Below are 21,888 nucleotides of genomic sequence, written 5' to 3' on the forward strand. Positions count from 1 at the left end.
TTATCTTCTGAGAGAAAACACAATAAGAGAAAAATCATTTTCAAAATGTGTATTTCTTTGTATCATAAAACTTTGACTTTTTAAAAATGATATTTGAGTACATGGTAACACAGTTTTAAGTGTTAATTTATAATTTACCTCAATTTAAAAACCTGTCTTAATTAGGAAACATACTAGTTCTAGAATCTAATCTAGGACACTGAATCCCATTTGAAATACTTCGTTATAAAAAACTAGAAGGTCACTAAGTTGATATTAATGTCGATATTATTCATACCATTGTGCTTATTATGAAGGCTAAAAATCTAAGGCCAGTTTAGAAGCTTTAGCGTCCTAAATTTTGCTTAATTTTTAAGAAATTACTGAATTATACATGTCATCCACTGTGCCTTATTTACACTGAATCTTATTTATTGATTTCAGACCATCAAGAAACAAAATAGAAATATTTATCCAACTGTAGATACAGTGAATTTAACATCAAGTTATATTTTGTTTTGACTAGGAAATGCATTATATACACAGAAGTGTAACTGATGGGGAAAATATAAGCCAAAATTTAGGCAGATTTTTTTGTTTGTTTTAGGGATATGGGCCTTGAATTATTTAAATCATATATAATTTGTGATCAGAATGTTCGTAGCAGGACCATAGATGGAATTCTTGTGTTGATTGCGAAAGAAAGAAATGGCGAAATGGTTGATCGATGTCTGATTCAAAGGCTTGTAACTATGCTTTCTGATTTGCGGGTAAGTAATTTCTTAACTTTCATTAAATTGAAACTGATTTCTAATGTGATATCTTACAGATAACTTTTAACTAAGTTTCTTTTATATATTCCATTATTAGATTTACCAAGAATCTTTTGAGAGTAAATTCTTAGAAGAAACAAGCAGGTTCTATGCAGCAGAGGGAAGGAAGCTAGCGCAAAAAAAAGAGGTATTTGAGATCAAGATGATAATTATAAATTCTTTCAATATCCATAGAAAAGATTATTAAAATGTAAAGAACCATGTTTCTTTATAATTCCTATAAATTTTGACAAACCTTTCTTCTTGACAACTTTTTTTCTTTGTTTCTTTTTTTTTTTTTTGGTCAGTTATGCTAAAGATTTGTCTACTTTGTTGATCTTTTCAAAGAAGCAACTCTTGGTATGGTTAATTTTTTTCTATTGTTTTTTTTTCATTTCTCTCTCATTAAATTCTATGCTAAATATTGTTTCTTCATTTGCTTTCGGTTTACTTTGATCTTTTTCCAGTGTCTTTAGGTAGAAAGTAGGTTTTTTTTTTTAAAGCTTATTTTGTTTTGAGGTCTTTGTTTTTCTGATGTAATTATTTATAACCATAAATTTTCTTCTAAGGAATGTGTTAGCTGCCATATTAAATTTAGGTATGTTCTAGCCTCGTTTTCACCTATTATAAGGTACTTTGTAGTTTCTCTTTGATTTCTTCATTGACACCTTGATTATTGAGAAATGTGTTGTCTAATTTCCACATATTTGTGACTTTCTCAAATTTTCTTATTTTCCTATGTTTCACTCCATTTTGATGAATGAGCACAGTTTTTATAATTTCATTCATTTAAAATTTATTTGCTTGTTTTGTGACTTGATGAGGTCTGTCTTGCAGAATATTCTGTGTGTACTTTGAGCAGAAGTGTATTCTGTTGTTGAGTGGAGTGTTCTATAAATACTTTTTCGTGTTTAGTGTTGTTAAAGTATTATGTTAACTTGCTGGTTTCTGTCTGAGTACTCTATCCATTATTTTGGATATAATATATGTTCTTTTATATACCATGTACGTTCTGTATGTACTGTACATCATAGATCTGTGTGTAGTCAAGTCATCAGCTTTTGTTGAATTTTCAGTGTTTCTCTTCATTTATAACAGCCCTTTGCTTCATGTATTTTATATTTTTGTTTGGTTATATTAAATTTTCATTTCCCGATTGTGGTTTATATACACAATGGAATACTACTTGGCAATGAGAAAGAATGAAATAGGGCCTTTTGTAGCAACGTGGATGGAACTGGAGAGTGTGAGGCTAAGTGAAATAAGCTACACAGAGAAAGACAGATACCATATGGTTTCCCTCTTATGTGGATCCTGAGAAACTTAACAGAAACCCATGGGGGAGGGGAAGGAATAAAAAAAAAAAAAGAGGATAGAGTGGGAGAGAGCCAAAGCATAAGAGACTGTTAAAAACTGAGAACAAACTGAGGGTTGATGGGGGGTGGGAGGGAGGGGAGGGTGGGTGATGGGTATTGAGGAGGGCACCTTTTGGAATGGGCACTGGGTGTTGTATGGACACCAATTTGACAATAAATATCATATATTAAAAAAATAAATAAAATAAAATAATACAAAAAAATTTCAAAAGCATGGATTCCAGTTACAAGCTGTAACCAGTTTAATAATTCTTGACATTCTGACTTGATAGAAACAAACTGACCATATAGCTGTGCCTTTCAAGGATATGATAGCTGTGTCTTTCAAGGTTATGACACTAAGTTGATTTAAAAGACGAATGTTTTTGTTTGCTTGCTACAAAAACTTTGTAACTTTCGTTCTTTAAGTCCCATGATTCTTAAAATAGGAAGGTAAAAATTTTATTTTCAGATTCCTGGGTGTCTTTACCACATCAAGAAGCTCCTAGAAGGAGAAGTAGACAGAGTTAGAACCTACCTATGCCTTAACACACAGTAAGAATTACATATTTTGTATTTGTATATGTAATTTCTATATACCATATTTATATACACTTTGATTTTGCTTTACTTAGATCAGAAATTATCCGGGACACCTGGGTGGCTTAGTCAGTTAAGCGTCTGACTTCACCTCGCCTCAGGTCATGTCTGTGCTGACAACTCAGAGCATGGAGCCTGCTTTGGATTCTGTGTCTCCCTCTTTCTCTGCCCCTACCCTGATCGTGTGCATGCTTTCTCTCTCTCACTGTATCTCAAAAATAAATGTTAAAAATCTTTTAAATTGTCATATGATAGGATTAAATAATATAGTTCTTCACCTTTTTTGCTTAGTTCCTGCCTTTCTCCTTTCTTCATTTGTATCAAAAAGATGGGAAAGCCTGACAAATAAAACTTTCTTCATAAGTTTATTTTTTAGTTTTTTGGATGAGTGGGAAACTTCAGAAAATTTGTTGTTGGTCTTGTTTAATTAGAGATAAAATAGTAATTTTTATATAAACTAGATGTTTATTATTATCACATAATTTCCTGTAGTTATGTAATGATATTAATAACTCTGAAATCAGAAGTTCATGCAATGAAATTCAGTCTCCTGAAGACCAAACTACAAATCTTATGGCACTCATACATGCATAACAATGTAAAACAGAAATCAGGACAGATGACAATAATATATGCAGCAGGGTTTTGGAAAACCATTTTAACTCTCCATTAGGAGAATCTTGCAGTGATTCTAAATTCGTTTTTTTTTTAAACAGGAAACAACTGATCACTCTGCTAGAAAAGCAGCTTCTAGGTGAACACTTATCAGCAGTTCTTCAGAAAGGTAAATGAGAATATGTATGTTTTGAGAAGGCATTATTAAAGAAAATAATTTTATTTTTTTACATTTTTAAATAATTGTAATTATTAATGCGTTCTGTGTGTAAGTCTTCCTTTAAAATGATTGATAAAACCAGATACAATTTTTTTCTCATTCTCTCATTTGCCAAAGCAGTTTGTGTCATGTAGTATATTCAGGGTTTTTTTTATAAGAATACTAAATGAGAGTTACACATATACCTTGAGATAGTAATGTGCTCAAGCTTTATTTTTGGCTGATGTTTTAAAAATAGTCTGTATTGTTACCTTTTTTTCTGGTGTTTTAAAATTTTAGATTGTAGGTTAGGGCTCTTGAGCACATGTTTTGCTTCTGGTATTTTCCCTTTTCTTCATGTAAGGGCAACATTTGTTCAACAAATTGTGATGAGCTTTTGCTTCTTGATGCAAAATAAATGGATTCAATACAGGACATACTTTTTTAGAAAAACTTATTAAATGAGTGCATGTAAACTAAAACCTGACGTTGAAAAGAAGTACATTATTGAAAGGAGAGTCTGTGTCTAGTGACCTCCCACAAGGAAAAGATTTAGGCATGATCATAAACGGAATCCTGGTGTTGCTGAAGTATACTTAACAAGGCTTCAGGGAATCGTGAATGTTAGTTGAAACTGGAGAGAGTAAGTGTAGTTGATCACATTGGCCTTTTGAAAAATTGGATTATATTCTAGATATGATTAAAAACTTCCTGAGCACAAAGAGCATGTAGGAGAATATTGTAGTAACTGGAGCCTTGATTTTATGGTTGAAGAAGGGAGAATGTCATATTAATTCAGGTAATTTTATTCTTGGGAAAGGACTTTTTCGTATGTTAATCCAGAGTATTCTATAATTTTAAGTTTTATTCCTGTCCACAGTATACATTTGGTTATTATTTTTCCTTATCACGTGAAGTGCCTTGTAAATAAATTAAATACATAAAGGGGCGCCTGGGTGGCGCAGTCGGTTAAGCGTCCGACTTCAGCCAGGTCACGATCTCGCGGTCCGTGAGTTCGAGCCCCGCGTCAGGCTCTGGGCTGATGGCTCGGAGCCTGGAGCCTGTTTCCGATTCTGTGTCTCTCTCTCTCTCTGCCCCTCCCCTGTTCATGCTCTGTCTCTCTCTGTCCCAAAAATAAATAAAAAACGTTGAAAAAAAATTTAAAAAAAAATTAAATACATAAAATTTAACTATATTTTAATTTATCTTATTTCATCTCTTTCCATCTCATTTCATTCCATGTCATTTAATCTCATTTCATTTCACTTGAAGAGAGAATGACCCTGATGAGAGGGCCAGAGGGAGAGAGAGAGAATCCTAAGAAGGCTCTACACTTATTGTTGAACCTGACACCGGCTCAGTCTCATGACCCTGGGATCATGACCTGAGCCACTGAAACCCAGAGTTGGATGCCCAGCTGACTGACCCAACCAGGCACCCCTAACTATTTATTTCACAACAGAAATATAGAGTGGGGAGAGCACCAGTACTGTGAATTTTTCTATTAGAAGGAAATTCATATCATCAGAAAGGTATTTCAGATCTTTGAAATTAAAATGAAATAGAGTCAGAAGAACTCATAATTTAAAATTTTTCTATCATATTATTTTTTTTTTGGAATATGAATGCAGCTGGGTGAGGTGTCCAGGATCACCCTCAAGTTCAGCAATTTGCTAAAAAGTACTCCCAAGTTTTCAGAAAAGATAATGATGAAAAATGTAAGTTGAAATCATCAAAGAGAAGAGGATCATAGAACAAACTCCAGGCATGAACTTTCAGTGGTCTTCTCCCACTAGGGTTGTACGGACAGAGCTTAGCTCTCCCAGAAATTGTGATTGACAGCATGCATTTAGTGCTGCCAAGTAGGGAAACTCACATCACATGGATGACTTTCAGCATGACTGATCTTAGTGTCCAGTCCCTTCAGAGATCAGGCTGGTATTTCCTGGCCCAAACCCCCCCACCATGAGTCACATTTTACCATGAACTGTGTAGCATGGCCCATTGCCCCCCAGTAAATAAAATGTTATCCTGCGTGGTATTCAGAGAGTTTACTGATTACCTTCCAGAAGCTGTATAAAGGCCAGACTTTTCTTTAAGCAAGAGATATCCTTTACTGCACAGTAATAGAATGGAATTAGATAAAATTAAAATAATTGTGTTTCTAATCTTGGTCTTAGAATAGAGTGATACTGGAAGCCCCCCATATGACTTACGGACATTTTCACTCTTCTAGGAAACATCTTTGGGATGGGTTTCTACAGGTATAACAGGTGTTTGTCCTTGAAAACCAGTGGGTTTTGTTTGTTTGTTTGTTTGTTTGTTTGTTTGTTTGACTTACTAAATAGATTATTGTTTCTGTGGTAACAGAAAAATGTGCATATCTACAAGGCTTTCCACATAGTTTGTGAAGCACCAGAATTAAGGAGAGGATTCTCCGTAAGAATGAGGAAATGTTTTAGTTTTTTCACTGCTGAATGGACAGATGGACATATATTGGATTGGAGAAAATTTGTGAACTCTTGCTTATTAGTGGAAAGAAAAATTTTTATTAGGGTTCCAAATAGTAGTAAACTTCATGGATGCCTATTTATGGGTTAACCATCGTGTACATTATCTGTATCCTTTCATACCTACATCTCTTCTGGGCTTGCAGTCCTCGCAATAATTAAGCTGATGGTCAGGGAACAAAGACTGATTCTAACATGGATGTTAGGCAGACATTTCAGAAGACAAATCACCCATTAGAACATTAGGTATCCCCGAGAAGTTATGAACTAGGGGTGATTTCTGGATCATCTTAATACAAATATTCTTACGAACCTTGGCTTAGTTATAGGATTTCCTTATTTAAAATTAAATTTCTCCTTAGAAATGTTAAGGGTCCATTGTATCTCAGGGTTTCAGTTGAAGCATTTGTAATTATGTGCAGTCTTATGTAGATCCTCACATTTATATTAAATAAATGCATTTTAGTAACTTTTTCTAGCTAAAATGAAGTCCCATATCTTCCCCTACCTTCAGTATTCACTAAATACTGACTGAAGATATTTAGAGTACAATTTACTGCAAAGTGAAGGTTCAGAGAAATGGTTGGATCCAGAGAAAACAAAACAAAACAAAACCCATCCCGTGAGTTCATCTACACAGAGGTCATAATAATGGCAAAAATTAAAAGATAAAAGTCTTTCAAGATTCTAGGATATATGCTGCTGAAATGAGCACAGTCTTTCAACATTCTGAAGAAAATTGTTTTCCAAACCAGAAAGTCTACAAGATGCAGCCGTGTTTTATTAATCTAAAATTATGTCTGAGAGGTAGAGGAAGTATACATTTATAAGCCAACAGTGAAATACCGTTACTTCTGATTGTAAATTTCCTCTTGTGATAAATATACATAACTTAAACTTCACCGTTTTAACTATTTTTAAGCATACATTTCAGTGGCAGTGATTTCATTCACAATATTTGGAGCCATCAGTACCATCCACCTGCGGAACCTTTTAGGAATAGGAATCCTGTATGAGCTAAACAGTGCACTCTAAATATTTTGATGCTTGCATTTTAACTTAACTATTTTCAATATAAATGTAGTTACAGTGCAGAAGATATGGCAAGCGTCTCTGAAAATGCCTTATTGAGTTATTTGGTGTATTAACTACCTGAACTGCAGGAACAGCCAGCTGCCACTCCAGTGGGCTGCTTGCTGCGTCTTGGAAGCATCTTTATCCCTGCACACTGTGGGAAGTGCTTGCATATGCCTTTTGCAACCTCCTTGGTACTGCGTTATCCTTAGCGGGCAGGCTGCCTAGAGATGGGGCAGCTGGATGTGGCTGGAGTGTTTCTTGGCCTGGGAAAGAGTACACACTGCTTTGCGCCACAGACTTAATCCCACCAAGATCCCAGAAGCTGTGATGTTGGGCAGCTCCATGCCCAGGCCTAGAACCAGAGGGGCTGCTGATAACTGTAGCACATGACAATCCAAGAGGACCAGAAGAACATCAACCAAGAGAAGGTGGTGCCTGCTCAATAAACTTGGGAAGGCGTGGCTGTACTGAAGGCCAGGAACCATGCTTTGCGGTGTCACAGCAAAGGCCCAAGACACAACAGATTGCGCCTCTTAAGGATCTTCCTATGCATGATGAACATGCTGCTGTACCTCCCTGGGAAGCAAACAGTAAGCATCCTCCATTTACCAGGCGGATAAAACACAAGAATAGACTGAAAAAGGCCAGATGAATCTAAAAAAAAAAAAAAAAAAATCATGAAAATGTGCTGGCTTTCAATTTAGCTTTTACTTTACCTAGACCAAGAGAACCACTGGTATCTCTTGATTATCCAATGGATAGTAGTTTTGAGTCACCACGCGTTACGGACATATCAATTGTACTAGAAGATGGAAACCCAATGAATGTTAAAGAAGTCCTGGATTATCATGAGGATATTGACACATACCTTAGGGGAATGGAGATTAAATGTAAACCTAAAGGGGCACCTGGGTGGCTCTGTCGGTGAAGCGTTAAGTGTCCAATTTGGGCTCAGGTCATAATCTTGCAGTTCATTAGTTCGAGACCCGATTAGGTCTCTGTCCTGACAGAGCAGAGCCTGGAGCCTGCTTCGGAGTCTGTGTCTCCCTCTCTCTCTGCCCCTCCTGCACCTGTGCTCTGTCTCTCTGTATCTCAAAAATGAATTCAGTGTTAACATTTTTTTTAAATGTAGGCCTCAAGTGGGTTACATGGAGAAATCTGTAAGAGCTCACAAACAGTTTGACAGCTGTGCTTGTGGACTGGTTTAAATAGGAGAATAGTACAACGCACAGAATGAGACCCTGCATTTGGCTGTGAACTATATTGATAGATTTCTTTCGTCAGTGTCTTTGTGCAGGAAATCTTCACCTTCTGGGCACACTTCTATGCTGTTAGCCTCAAAGTTAGAAGAAATCTACCTACTTGCACCAACAGTAAATCAGTTCTCCACCATAACTTGTCCACCAGCAGTCTGCAGACTGCAAAGTTGAAAGTTTAGCAATGTTTCTGTGGGAATTAAGTTTGATAGATGCCATACCTAAAGTATTTGCCATTACTGGAGCAGCCTTTCATTTCACACTCCACACAGCCACAGGACAAAGCTGCCCTGGATAATGAGTTCAAAAGACTGGAACTAATATCCCGGAGTTGGTGATACGTCTGTGGGTCCATGTCTGGGTTCTCTCTTCTGTTCTGTTGATCTGAGTGTCTGTTCTTGTGCCAGTGCCATACTGTCTTGATGATTAGAGCTTTGTAGTATAGCCTGAAGTCTGGGATTGTGAGACCTCCTGCTTTGGTTTTCTTTTTCAAGATTGCTTTGGCCATTCAGGGTATTTTCTGGTTCCATACAAATTTTAGGATTGTTTGTTCTAGCTCCGTGAAGAATGCTGGTGTTATTTTGATAGAGATTGCATTGAATATGTAGATTGCTTTAGGTAGTATTGACATTTTAACAATATTTGTTCTTCCTATGGAGCATGGAATCTTTTTCCATTTTTTTGTGTCTTCTGCAATTTGTCTCATAAGCTTTCTATTGTTTTCAGTGTATAGATTTCCTACGTCTTTGGTTAGATGTATTTCTAGGTATTTTATGGGTTTTTGGTGCAACTGAAGAGGGGATCAATTCCTTGATTTCTATTTCTGTCGCTTCACTGTTGGTGTATAGGAATGCAGTTGATTTCTGTGCGTTGATTTTATATCCTGCAACTTTGTTGAATTCATGAATTAATTCTTGTAGTTTTTGGTGGAATCTTTTGGGTGTTCCATGTAGAGTATCATGTCATCTGTGAAGAGTGAATGTTTGACCTCCTCCTGGCTGATTTGGAAGCCTTTTATTTCTTTGTGTTGTCTGATGGCAGAGGCTAAGACTTCCAATACTATGTCGAGTAACAGTGGCGAGAGAGGACATCCCTGTCTTGTTCCTGACCTTAGGGTCAGGAATTTTTCCCCATTCTCTCAATTTTTCCCCATTGAGGATGATATTAGCATTGGGTCATTCATATATGGCTTTTATGATTTCGAGGTATGCTCCTTCTATCCCTACTTTCTTGAGGGTTTTTATCAAGAAAGGATGCTGTATTTTGTCAAATGCTTTCTCTGCATTTATTGAGAGGATCGTATTATTCTTGTCCTTCCTTTTATTGATATGGTGAATCATGTTGTGTTGCGGATATTGAACCAGCCCTGTAATCCCCAGTATAAACCCCACTTGGTCGTGGTAAATAACTTTCTTAATGTATTGTTGAATCCAGTTGCCTACTATCTTGTTGAGGATTTTGCATCCATGTTCACCATTTTTTAAATGTATTGTTTTAGTGTATTTAATGTATTTTTTCATGTATTGTTGGTTAATACCTTGTTGAGGATTTTGACATCCATGTTCATCAGGGAAATTGGTCTATAGTTCTCCTTTTTAGTGGGGTCTCTGGTTTTGGAATCAAGGTAATGCTGACTTCATAGAAAGAGTTTGGAAGTTTTCCTTCCATTTCTATGTTTTGGAACAGCTTCAAGAGAATAGGTGTTCAACTCTTCCTTAAATGTTTGGTAGAATTCCCCTGGAAAGCCATCTGGCCCTGGACTCTAGTGTTTTGGCAGATTTTTGATTACTAATTCGATTTCCTTACTGGTAATGGGTGTGTTCAAATTTTCTATTTCTTCCTGTTTCAGTTTTGGTAGTGTATATGTTTCTAGGAATTTGTCCACTTCTTCCAGATTGCCCATTTTATTGGCATATAGTTGCTCGTAATGTTTGCTTATTATGGTTTTTATTTCTGCTGTGTTGGTTGTGATCTCTCCTCTTTCATTCTTGATTTTATTTACTTGGGTCCTTTCCTTTTTCTTTTTGATCAAACTGGCTAGTGGTTTATCAATTGTGTTAATTCTTTCAAAGAAGAAGCTTCTGGTTTCATTGTTCTGTTCTACTGTTTGGTTGGTTGGTTGGTTGGTTGGTTGGTTGGTTGTTTTCGATAACATTAATTTCTGCTCTAATCTTTATTATTTCCTGTCTTCTGCTGGTTTTAGGTTTTATTTGCTGTTCTTTTTCCAGCTCCATAAGGTGTAAGGTTAGGTTGTGTCTCTGCGATCTTTCTTCCTTCTTTAGGAAGGCCTGGATTGCTGTGTACTTTCCTCTTATGACCTCCTTTGTTGCATCTCAGAGGTTTTGGGATGTGGTATTATCATTTTCATTGACTTCGATACGCTTTTTAACTTCCTTCTTAACTGCTGGGTTAGCCCATTCATTCTTTAGTAGGATGTTCTTTAGTCTCCAAGTATTTGTTACCTTTCCAATGTTTTTTTTTTCTCGTGGTTGATTTTGAGTTTCATAGTGTTGTGGTCTGAAAATATGCACGGTGTGATCTCTATACTTTTGTACTTACTTAGGGCTGATTTGTGTCCCAGTATATGGTCAATTCTGGAGAACGTTCCATGTGCACCTGTGAAGAATGTATATTCTATTGCTGTAGGATGAAATGTTCTGAATATATCTGTGAAGTCCATCTGGTCCAGTGTGTCATTCAAAGCCATTGTGTCCTTCTTGATATTTTGATTAGGCGATCTGTCCATTGCTGTGATTGGGGTGTTGAAGTCTCCTACTATAACGGTATTACTATCAATGAGTTTCTTTATGTTTGTGATTAATTGAATTAAATATTTGGGTGCTGCCTCATTTGGCCCATCAATGTTTACAATTGTTAGGTCGTCCTGGTGGGTAGACCCCTCGGTTATGACATAATGCCTTTTCTGCATCTCTTGATACATTATTTATTTTAAAGTCTAGATTGCCTGATAGAAGTGTGGCTACTCTGGCTTTCTTTTCTTGACCATTAGCACGATAGATGGTTCCCCATCCCCTTGCTTTCAATCTAAAGGTGTCTTTAGGTCTCAAGTGTGTCTCTTGTAAACAGCATATAGATGGTAATTGTTTTCTTACCCATTCTGTTACCGTATGTCTTTTGATTGGAGCATTGAGTACATTGACATTTAGAGTGAGTACTGACAGATACTAATTTATTGCCATTATAATGCTTGTAGAATTGGAGTTTCTGGTGATCTTCTCTGGTCCTTTCTTTCTTGATTTTGGTATGTATGTATGTACGTACGTACGTATGTATGTATGCATGTGTGTGTGTGTGCATATATATGTGTGTGTGTATGTATATATGTATGTGTGTGTGTATACATACATTTTTTTTTCATCTTTTCTCCCCTCGGAGAGTCCCCCTTAAAATTTTTTGCAGGGCTGGTTTAGTGGACACAAACTCCTTTAATTTTTGTTTGTCTGGGAATGTTTATCTTTCCTTTTATTTTGAATGACCATCTTGCTGGATAAAGAATTCGGGGCTGTCTATTTTTCTGATTCAGCACATTAAAATATCCTGCCACTCCTTTCTGGCCTGCCAAGTTTCTGTGGATAGGTCTGCTGCAAACCTGTTCTGTCTTCCCTTATAGTTTAGGGACTTTTTTCCCTTGCTGCTTTGATGAGTCTCTCCTTGCATGACTGTTTTGTGAATTTGACTATGATATGCCTTGTTGAGGGTCAGTTTTTATTGAATCTAATGGGGGTCCTCTGTGCTTCCTGGGTTTTGATGTCTGGGTCTTTCCCCAGGTTAGCAAAGTTTTCTGCTGTGATTTGCTCACTTAACCCTTCTACCCCTATTTCTCTCTCTTCCTCCTCTGGGACCCCTATGATTCTGATGTCGTTACTTTTTAATGAGTCACTGATTTCTCGAATTCTTAAATCGTGCTTTTTTGCCTTAATCTCCCTCTTTTTCTCTGCTTTCTTATTCTCTGTAAATTTGTCGTCTATATCGCTGATTCTCTTTTCTGCCTCATCCATGCTTGCTGCCCCTGCATCCATCCGTGATCACAGCTCAGTTATAGCATTTTTAAGTTAACTCTGGGTATTTTTTTACTTCTTTTATCTCTGCACAAAGGGACTGTAGTCTATTTTGGACTCCAGCCCGTATTCATATTATCGTGATTCTAAATTCTGGTTCAGACGTCTTGCTTGTATCTGTGTTGGTTAAATCCCTGGCTGTCGTTTCTTCGTGCTCTTTCTTTTGGGGTGAATTCCTGATGAATTCTGTGGTTCAGGTTGTGCAGAGTCTTGTGTTAATCCTCCAATCAGTTTTGTAGGTGTGTAGGATGGTTCAGTGTTCACCTCAACAATAATATTTTATAATGTAAATTGAAAATAGAGATTTGTAAATAACGAGGCCCCAGATGTAGAAAACTAAGATATTTTTCTATTCAAGTCCTATCTTTGGATTTAAGAAATATTTCACTACCCAAAGTCCTACTTCTCTTTAAAACATTGATATATAATTTACATGTCATAAAATCAGTCTGTTTTAACACACATATTTGATTGGTTTTTGGTATATTAATGACAATGTGCAGTCATTGCCCCTGTGCAGTTTAGAACAACTTTTTAGTGATTGACAGTTTTCAGTTTACCGTGACAGTTTTAATGCTTAGAAATGCCAGTAAAAAATCTACATCCGAATATGTCATCTGTTATAGCCTTTTTTCATCTTCTGTTTTTATAACGAATTTAAATTTGAACAGAAAACGATTTATACTTCACATAAACCATAATAATAAATGGCAAACTGGTAGTATGGATTGATTAAAAAGGTAGGAATTTATCAACACAGTTACTGGGAAGTGAGAGGTGAACTAAAATAGCATAGTGTTTAGATCTCCGAAGTTGAGGAATGCTGAAAAGTTATTAATTTATAAATTGGCAGATACTAGTAAATTATGATATTTTATTAACCTTAGTTTTTTTATTTTATATGTTCAGTATGGTATATATATTTCTAGAATAGAGTTGGCAGAAAGTTTCTTTGGACGGTGAGGGTTCTTTAGGTAATGTTGAATAGAGAAAAGCAACATGTCGATAGTGATGTATTCTGATGCTGAACACGTGGCTTTTTAGAAGCAAATATACTGCTATATGTCCTTTGCATTCTGGGTTTTTTATGCTTGTTTATTTATTTATAGAATGATTATATTTGTCCATATATTGTACATTGGGTATATTGTATACCTTCCTGTTCTTATGTAAAAATCAGTATCTGGCACTTAATCAGATATTTAATGCGTCTAATTAAAGTTCTATTTAAAATCTGTAATTTTCTAATTCATGCACAGTAATATCTATATTACAAACTTATTTACTATAAATTTATGTGATGTATGTTTTGCGGCAGTAATACGAAATACACAGTGGTTTACAAGACAGCATTTATGACAGTGGAAAAACAAACAGTCCAGAGGAATAAATTACACTCTTTTTTCTGCCATCCATCTAATTATTTCTTAATAAACACTTACTGATACGACACTTACTTGCAAAGTTGAGGACTGTAGCATTTTTAATCCAGAGTAAATGTCTTGAATGTAACAATCTCAAATTAATGTATCATTTAACGTATATCTGAGGTGGGTATTTGTATTGCTAATTTTGCCTTCATGTTTCTAATATTCAGGCTTAAGCTTTCTTCTTGATGAAAATAGAATTGAGGATTTGTCTTTAGTCTACCAAGTATTCAGTAGGATAGAATGTGGCTTTCAAGTTCTTCTCCAGCATTGGATTGAGTATATCAAGGTATTTATTTAAAGAAGATGCTGCATTAAGTAATTTAGATTATTTATGGCTAATTTTTCCCCCTTTAATAATGTATTGTTTTTAATTTAGAACTTTCTATCTTTAAGAAATGTTTAACTTGAAATTGATGAAGAATCTATGCTCTAAGCCTTCTTGAAACTCTTACTTCTCTGTATATGTAAAGTCTTGCTCCCCCAAATAATACTTGCTTTTTGAAGGGGAAGAGTGGGGACATTATGTACTGGTGTAACATTTTCTTTTAGTGCCTCACATTTCTTTTACCACCTTAAATTTCTACTCTTCTGTTTAATAACAAGAATTTGTTATTGAAAAAGTCTGTAAGCATAAATTGTCTCAGAGAAACAGCGGGGAGAGAGTCCTCACCAGCCGAGTGTCCTCGTAAGTTCAATGTTTTTCAGTGAGTAATTAACTAATGTTTTGTGAGTGGTAGACTAACATGAAATTTATTATTTTAACCATTTAGAGATAGGAAATTGGGTGAAATTTAGTTAATTCATAGATACAAACAATAGACGTAGAGACGGACAGAAAGTAGCTTAATAGATGCCAGAGGCTAAGAGGGGAAATGAAAGGAGCAGCTGCGTAAGTGTTGCTGGTTTCCACAAGCATCCTCCCTATTTAGCTCTGGAATATGTTCATGACTTTTTACAGAATCCTAGTACACATTGAGCAGTCACTTTACTTACCTTCTCCCTGGAGGCTTTGGCAATTACTAATCAACTTTCTGTGGATACTGACTTTTCTGTTTTGGTTATTGCCTAGCAATTAAATCGTATGATATGTGGGTTTTTGTTTCTGCATTCCTTTACACAGGATGATCTGTCATCAATGTTATAGGAGTCTTTTATCGTTTTTGGTGTCAAAATAATATTCCACTGTATATCTGTACTATATTTTGTTCATCAGTTTGTAACTGGATGCACACTTGGATTGTTTCCACCTTTTGATTCCCACCTTTACTATGGTGGGGGGGGCAGGTATTGGGAATTGTTCTTAATTTAAAGTTTTATATAACTTCCAGTTAGTTAGCATACACTATAATTTTAGTGTCAGGTGTACAGTATAGAGATTCAGTCCTTCTGTACAATACATGTGCTCATCACAAGTACCTTTCTAATGCCCACCACCTATTTAAGCCATAACTACCTCCCTTACCACCTCTCTTCTATTCTCTAGAGTTAGAAATCCATTTCCAGTCTGTTTCTCTTTCATTTCTGCCTTTGCTCATTTGTTTAGTTTGTTAAGTTCTACATATGGTTGAAATCATATGGTATTTCCCTTTCTCTGACTAACTTATTTTGCTTCTAGCTCCAAACATGTCATCACAAATGGCAAGATTTTATTCTTTTTTATGGCTTATATTCCATTTTGTATGTAGATCACTACATTCTTTTAATTTTTTAAGTTCTTTTTAAATTTAAATTTTAAATTTAAATTTTTTAAAAAATTAAATTCTTTTAATTTTTTAATGTTTATTTTTGAGAGAGAGAACACAAGTGGGGGAGGGGCAGAGAGAGGGGGAGACAGAATCTGAAGCAGGCTCCAGCCTCTGAGCTGTCAGCACAGAGCCTGATGCAGGGCTTGAACTCACAAATTGCGAAATCATGACCTGAGACAAAGTCAGATGTGTAACCGACTGAGCCACCCATGCGTCCCTACATATATAACTACTTTTTCACTCAAAGTTGGTGAACATATGGACAGTTTCCATATTTTGCCTGTTATAAATAATATTAATAACAATAATAATAATAATAATAATAATAATAATAATAATAATAGTAATAATAAATGCTGTAAACATTGGGGTGCATGCATCACTTTGAATTAGTGTTTTTGTATTGTTTGGGTAAGTACCCAGTAGTGCAGTTGCCGGATTATATAGTCTATTTTTACCTTTTTGAGAATCTGCATACTGTTTCCTAGAGTGCCTTCACCAGTTTTTTCTCTTTCTCTCTTTCTCTCTCTTTCTCTCTCTTTTTTTCTCTCTCTTTCTCTCTTTCTCTCTCTCTCTCTTTCCCTCCCTCCCTCCCTCCCTCCCTTCCTTTTCTTTATTTCTTTCCTTCTTTTTCTTTCTCTTTCTTTTCTGCTTTTTCTTTCATTTTGATTGCTGAGGGTATGACTTTTACTACTGTGCTGAATGACATTAGTGGAGAGTGGACATCCCTGTCTTGTAAAGGGAAACCTATCAGTTTTTCTTCATTGAGGATGATTCTAGCTATGTGTTTTTCATAATTGTCCTTTTTTATGTTGAAGTATATTCCCTGTAAATATTCTTTATTAAGGATTTTTATCATGAGTGGATGGTTTTTTTTTTTTTTTGGCTAATGCTTTTCTGTATCTGTTGAGATGATTATATGGTTCTTATCCTTTTCTTTATTAATGTGGAGTGTCATGTAGATTTGTGAATATTGAGCCAACCTTGAAACCCAGGAATAATCTGGTGCATGATTATTTAATAAATTGTTGGATTATATTTGCTAGTATTTTATTGCGAAGTTTTGCATCCATGTCCATCAGGGATGTGGCCTGTAGTTCTCTTTCTCAGTGTAGTCTTCCTCTTATTTGGAATCAAGATAAAGCTGGTCTCATAGTATGAGTTTGAAGTTATCCTTCCTTTTCTTTGTTTTGGAATAGTTTGAGAAGAATAGGTATTAACTCTTTTATTTTTTTTATTTTTTTAATATGAAATTTGTTGTCAGATTGGTTTCCATACAACACCCAGGACTCATACTCAATACCCATCACCCACCCTTCCCTCCCTCCCACCACCCCCTCCTTCCCATCCCCCATCAACTCTCAGTTTGTTCGCAGTTTTTAAGAGCCTCTCACGTTTTGGCTCCCTCCCTCTCTAACGTCTTTTTTATTTCGTCCCCTCCCCCGTGGTCTTTTGTTAAGTTTCTCAGGATCCACATAAGAGTGAAAACATATGGTATCTGTCTTTCTCTGTATGACTTATTTCACTTAGCATAACACTCTCCACTTCCATCCACGTTGCTACAAAAGGCCATATTTCTTTCTTTCTCATTGCCACGTAGTATTCCATTGTGTATACAAACCACAATTTCTTTATCCATTCGTCAGTTGATGGACATTTGTGCTCTTTCCATAATTTGGCTATTGTTGAAAGTGCTACTATAAACATTGGGGTAAAAGTGCCCCTATGCATCAGCACTCCTGTATCCCTTGGTATTAACTCTTTTAAATGTTTAGTATAATTCATCTGTGAAACCGTCTGTCCCTAGACTTACTTTATTTGGAAAGTTTTTGATGACGGTTTCAGTTTCTTTTTGGTTATTGACCTGCTCAAGTTTTCACTTTGTTTTTGTTTTTCATTTTCGCAGCTTATGTTTCAAGGAATTTATCTATTTCTTCTAGTTTGTCCAATTTTTTGGCCTATAGTTTTTCTAATATTCTTTTTTTTTTTTAATAATTTTGTGGCGTTGGTTGTTATTTCTCTACTTTTATTTGTGATTTTATTTATTTGGGTCCATTCTTTTTTCATTTTGATAAGCTTGGCTGGCGGTGTATCTTCTTTTTTTTTTTCAAAGAACTAACGCCTGGTTTCATGGAGTTGTCTGATTTTTTTCTATATCATTTATTTCTGCTCTGGTCTTTATTATTTGCTTCCTTCTGCTGGCTTTAAAACTGCTTTTGTAGTATCCCAAAGGTTTTGTACTGTTGTGTTTTCATTTTCATTTGTTTCCATGTATTTTTTTTTATTTCTTCCTTAATTTCTTTTTATCGGAGAATTTAGTCAACTTTACATCCAAAGTAATTATTGATAAATATGTACTTAGTAACATTTTGTTGCTTTTTTTGTTTCTGGACGTTGTGTCTCTGTCACTTTTGATATCTCCTTTGCTCTCAAGGAGTCCCCTTTAATATTTCTTTCAGGGCTGGTTTAGTTTTATTTGTCTGGGAAACTAATTTGTCAAATTCCTTTAGTTTTATTTGGGAAGCTCTTTATCTGTCCCTCTCTTCTGAATGATACCTTCCTGGATAGACTATTCTTGCCTGTAGGTTTTTCCCATTCAGTATATTGTATATATCATCATTCCACGGCCTTCTGGCTTGCTAACTTTCTGTTGAGAGATCTGCAGCTAGCCTTCTGGGTCTTTCCTTGTATAGTAGGGACTTTGTTGTCTTGCTGCTTTCAGGATTTTTTGATGCTATATTTTGCCAGTTTAATTGCAGCATACCTTGGCGTTGTCCTGATCTTGTTGATTTTGATGGGGATTCTCTGTGTTTCCTGAATCCTGGATTTGCATGTCTGTTTCCTTCCCCACATTAGGGAAGTTTTGAGCTATTATTATTCCTCAAATAAATTTTCTTCCCCCTTTTCTCTCTCTCCTTTTTCTGGAGCTGCTATAATATGGGTGTTATTACGTTTGATGGAGTCACTGAGTTCTTGAAGTCTATTCTCATGTTCCGTAATTATTCTTTCTTTTGTTCAGCTTTATTATTTTCCATTTTTCTTCTCTAGGTCACTAAGTTATTTATCTCCTCATTCCAGTGCACTGTTCATTACATGAAGTGGGTTTTTAATCTCATCTGTTGCATCTTTCATTTTTGATGGATTCATTTTTAACACTTTTATCTCTGTGGTAAGGATGTCCCTGAGGTCTTCTGTTGTTTTGAATCCCAGCTTGTTTCCTTACGGTTGTTCTAAATTCTCCATCAAGTATGTCATTTATATCTGTTTCACTTAGATCTCTACTTGCCTTATCTTGTTCTTTCATTTGGAATAAATTCTTCCATGTTCACATTTTGTCTTCATTTCTGCCTCCTTCTCTGTGTTATAAAACACACTTATGGCTCCCTATCCTGAGAGTCGTGGCTTTATGAAGAAGAGGTCATGTAGTACCCAGGGCCTGCCACTTCAGGGAGTGTCTCCACTGTGCTGTGCGTACTTTGCCATTGTGTAGTACTTCTCTGTCTTTCTGACGTATCTCCAGAGGCTGCTTTTGGTCTTTGGAAAGAATGCGGTGTGTGCTCTGGTATGCTTGTGACATGAGGGCCGACACCACTTTTACCAGAACTGAAGCCTTGCAGGACTCTCTGGTTGGGAGATGTGGTGTGGGCAGGGGTTTATGCTGATTTTCTGTGGGAGGGACCTGGCATGCCACCCTGGGACTGAGGCATGCTTGACTGAGAAAGGTGGTCTTGTCAGAGTGTAGGGGTGTGCAACTTGGTGTAGCAAGTTAGGCAGTCATTGTAGGTTCCAGTTGGTTCTGGGTTTATGGTGAGGACTGGAGAAAGGAAATGAGGCTAGCCAGATCCTTTGTTCCTAGAGAGGTATCTGTGTGAATGCTGAATGCTGCCTCTCAGGGATAAACTCCAATAAGAGTGACTGAATAATGCCCGCGCCCCTCCCTCCCCATGCCTCAGGTGACCTTCTAATCATTGTTTCCATGCCATCTACCTGCAAGTTGTTTGCCTGCATTTTCTCCAGGAGCAGTGCATGGGTACCCCTGGGCCCCATCTCAGCCAGCTGCTCCGACCTTTAATATTTGAGCCCCATTGGTTGGTTGCAAGAACTCAGAAAATTCAGACCCTCATTTTCCCACACAGTGGTTTTGGGAGTCTTCCTCTGTAGCTCCATTCTCTCATTCTTCTCTGGGACCAGGACCTCTGTAGCACCCTCTTTCCATTTCTGCCCTAAACCACATCTCTGCACTTTCCTCCTTACTCAGTGTGGCCTCTTCTCTCCCCCTAGTTGTGGAGTTTGTTCTGTGAGTTTTCAGGTCAATGTCTGGGATATTTAGGATTATTTGATAATTATCTAGTTGTGTTCCTGTGTTGATGGGAGCCTGAGGTCCTCCTGCTCTGCTTCTGTCTTCCTCCAAGATTGGGAATAGGTTCTTAGGAACTTTTGTATTTACATGAGATATACAAATATCTCTTGATAGTGTTTGAATAAATGGTGTTTTCAGTGCATACCTGGAAATGGAATTGTTCTGTCATATTCTAAAAAGTGGAATTGCTATGTTACATTGTAATTGAATAATCATTAGACTGTTTTCCACGGAGGTGTAACATATTTTATAGCCATGGTGCTGTTTTCCCTTTTCTTCCATTTGTTGAAAAGGTTGAAGATGTACTGGAATTCATTTTTTTAATGTCTTTTTTGTATTTGGAGGAAAAAGGCATCTGCATCCTGTGCTTTCCTTTGATTACAGTTTTTTTTTTTTTTAACTGACTAATCTCTTACTTTAGGTCTGTTTAGCTTATTTCTTTTTTCCACTTTGGTAGATTTTGTGCTTCTCAAAATGAGTCCCTGTCCATCTAGGTTATCTAATTTGTTGTTGTGAATTTGTTTACTCTTTGACCAACATCTCTACATTTCCTCCAACTCCAACTTCTGGAAATCACCGTTCTACTCTGTATTTCTTTGAGCTCTGTTTTTTAGTTAGGTTCCACATATACATGATACCGTAAAGTATTTTTCTTTATGTCTCTGTCTTATTTAACTTAGCATATATCTTCCAGGTTCATCCGTTTTTTGCAAATGGCAGGATTTTCTTCTTTTGTTTAAGTTATTTATTCATTTTTAAGTTATTTATTTAATTTATTATTTATATTTAATTATTAAATATATTTATATTTATTTAAATATTTATTTAAATATTTATTTATTTATTTATTTATTTATTTACTTACTTACTTACTTACTTACTTATTTCAGGCTCCCATCAACACAGGAACACAATTAAATAATTATCAAATAATCCTAAATATCCCAGACATTGACCAGAAAACTCCCAGAACAAACCCCTCCCAAACAGAGGGGCCATCTGGATGGCCTCTTGGGGAAAGTGTCTTTTGTCATGTCTTTTGCCCATTTCTTCACTGGATTATTTGTTTTTTTGGTGTTGAGTTTGATGTTGTTTATACATTTTAGATATTACCCTTTATGTCCTTTGCAAATACCTTCTTCCATTCCACTGTGTTCCTTACAAGTTTTGTTGATTGTTTCCTTTGCTGTGGAGAAGATTTTTATCTTTGTGAGGTCCAGTAGTTCGGTTTTGTTTTTGTTTCCCTTGCCTCTGGAAAAATATCTAAGAAGTTGGTGCAGCCAAGGTCAAAATGGTTGTTGCCTGTGTTTCCTTCTAGGATTTGATGGCTTCCTGTCTTACATTTGGGTCTTTCATCCACTTGAGTTCATTTTCATGTATGTTGTAAGAGAGAGGTCCAGGTTCATTCTTCTGAATGTTGCTGCTGTCCAGTTTTCCCAACACCACTTTCTGAAAAGACTGTCTTTTTTCCACTGGATACAATTTCCTGTTTGTAAAAGATTAGTTAGCCATACATTTATGGGTCCGCTTATGGGTTTTCTTTTCTATTCCATTGATCCATGTGTCTGTGTTTGTGCAGTACCATACTGTATTGATGATTACAGCTTGGCAGTATACCTTGAAGTCCAGAGTCGTGATACCTCTAGTTTTGGTTTTCTTTTTTCTTTTAACATTACTTTGATTATTTGGGGTCTTTTCTAGTCCTGTAAACATTTTAGAATTGTCTGTTCTAGCTCTCTGAATGTTTCTGGGGTTAGTTTGATAGGGATTGAATTGACTGTGTGGATTGCTTTGGGTAGAATCGACATTTTAACAATATTTGTTTTCTCAGTTCAGGAGCATGGAATATTTTTCCATTTCTTTGTGTTTTC

At 36.1% G+C, this 21,888-nt stretch overlaps 1 protein-coding gene across 4 annotated transcripts in view; it reads left to right on the forward strand.

Annotated features, from left to right (window-relative positions):
• Nucleotides 1-21,888, forward strand: part of LOC131503563 (cullin-4B-like) — a 141,973-nt gene that overhangs the window by 12,983 nt on the left and 107,102 nt on the right. For all 4 annotated transcript variants that reach the window (XM_058715012.1, XM_058715013.1, XM_058715015.1 and 1 more), the window contains 5 exons: nucleotides 587-749; nucleotides 850-939; nucleotides 2,619-2,701; nucleotides 3,463-3,530; nucleotides 14,080-14,198. In XM_058715012.1, coding sequence (XP_058570995.1) covers nucleotides 587-749; nucleotides 850-939; nucleotides 2,619-2,701; nucleotides 3,463-3,530; nucleotides 14,080-14,198 — 523 coding nt within the window. The remainder of the gene's footprint in view (nucleotides 1-586; nucleotides 750-849; nucleotides 940-2,618; nucleotides 2,702-3,462; nucleotides 3,531-14,079; nucleotides 14,199-21,888) is intronic.

This window comes from Neofelis nebulosa (assembly GCF_028018385.1).
Source record: "Neofelis nebulosa isolate mNeoNeb1 chromosome Y unlocalized genomic scaffold, mNeoNeb1.pri SUPER_Y_unloc_1, whole genome shotgun sequence".
NCBI lineage: Eukaryota > Metazoa > Chordata > Mammalia > Carnivora > Felidae > Neofelis > Neofelis nebulosa.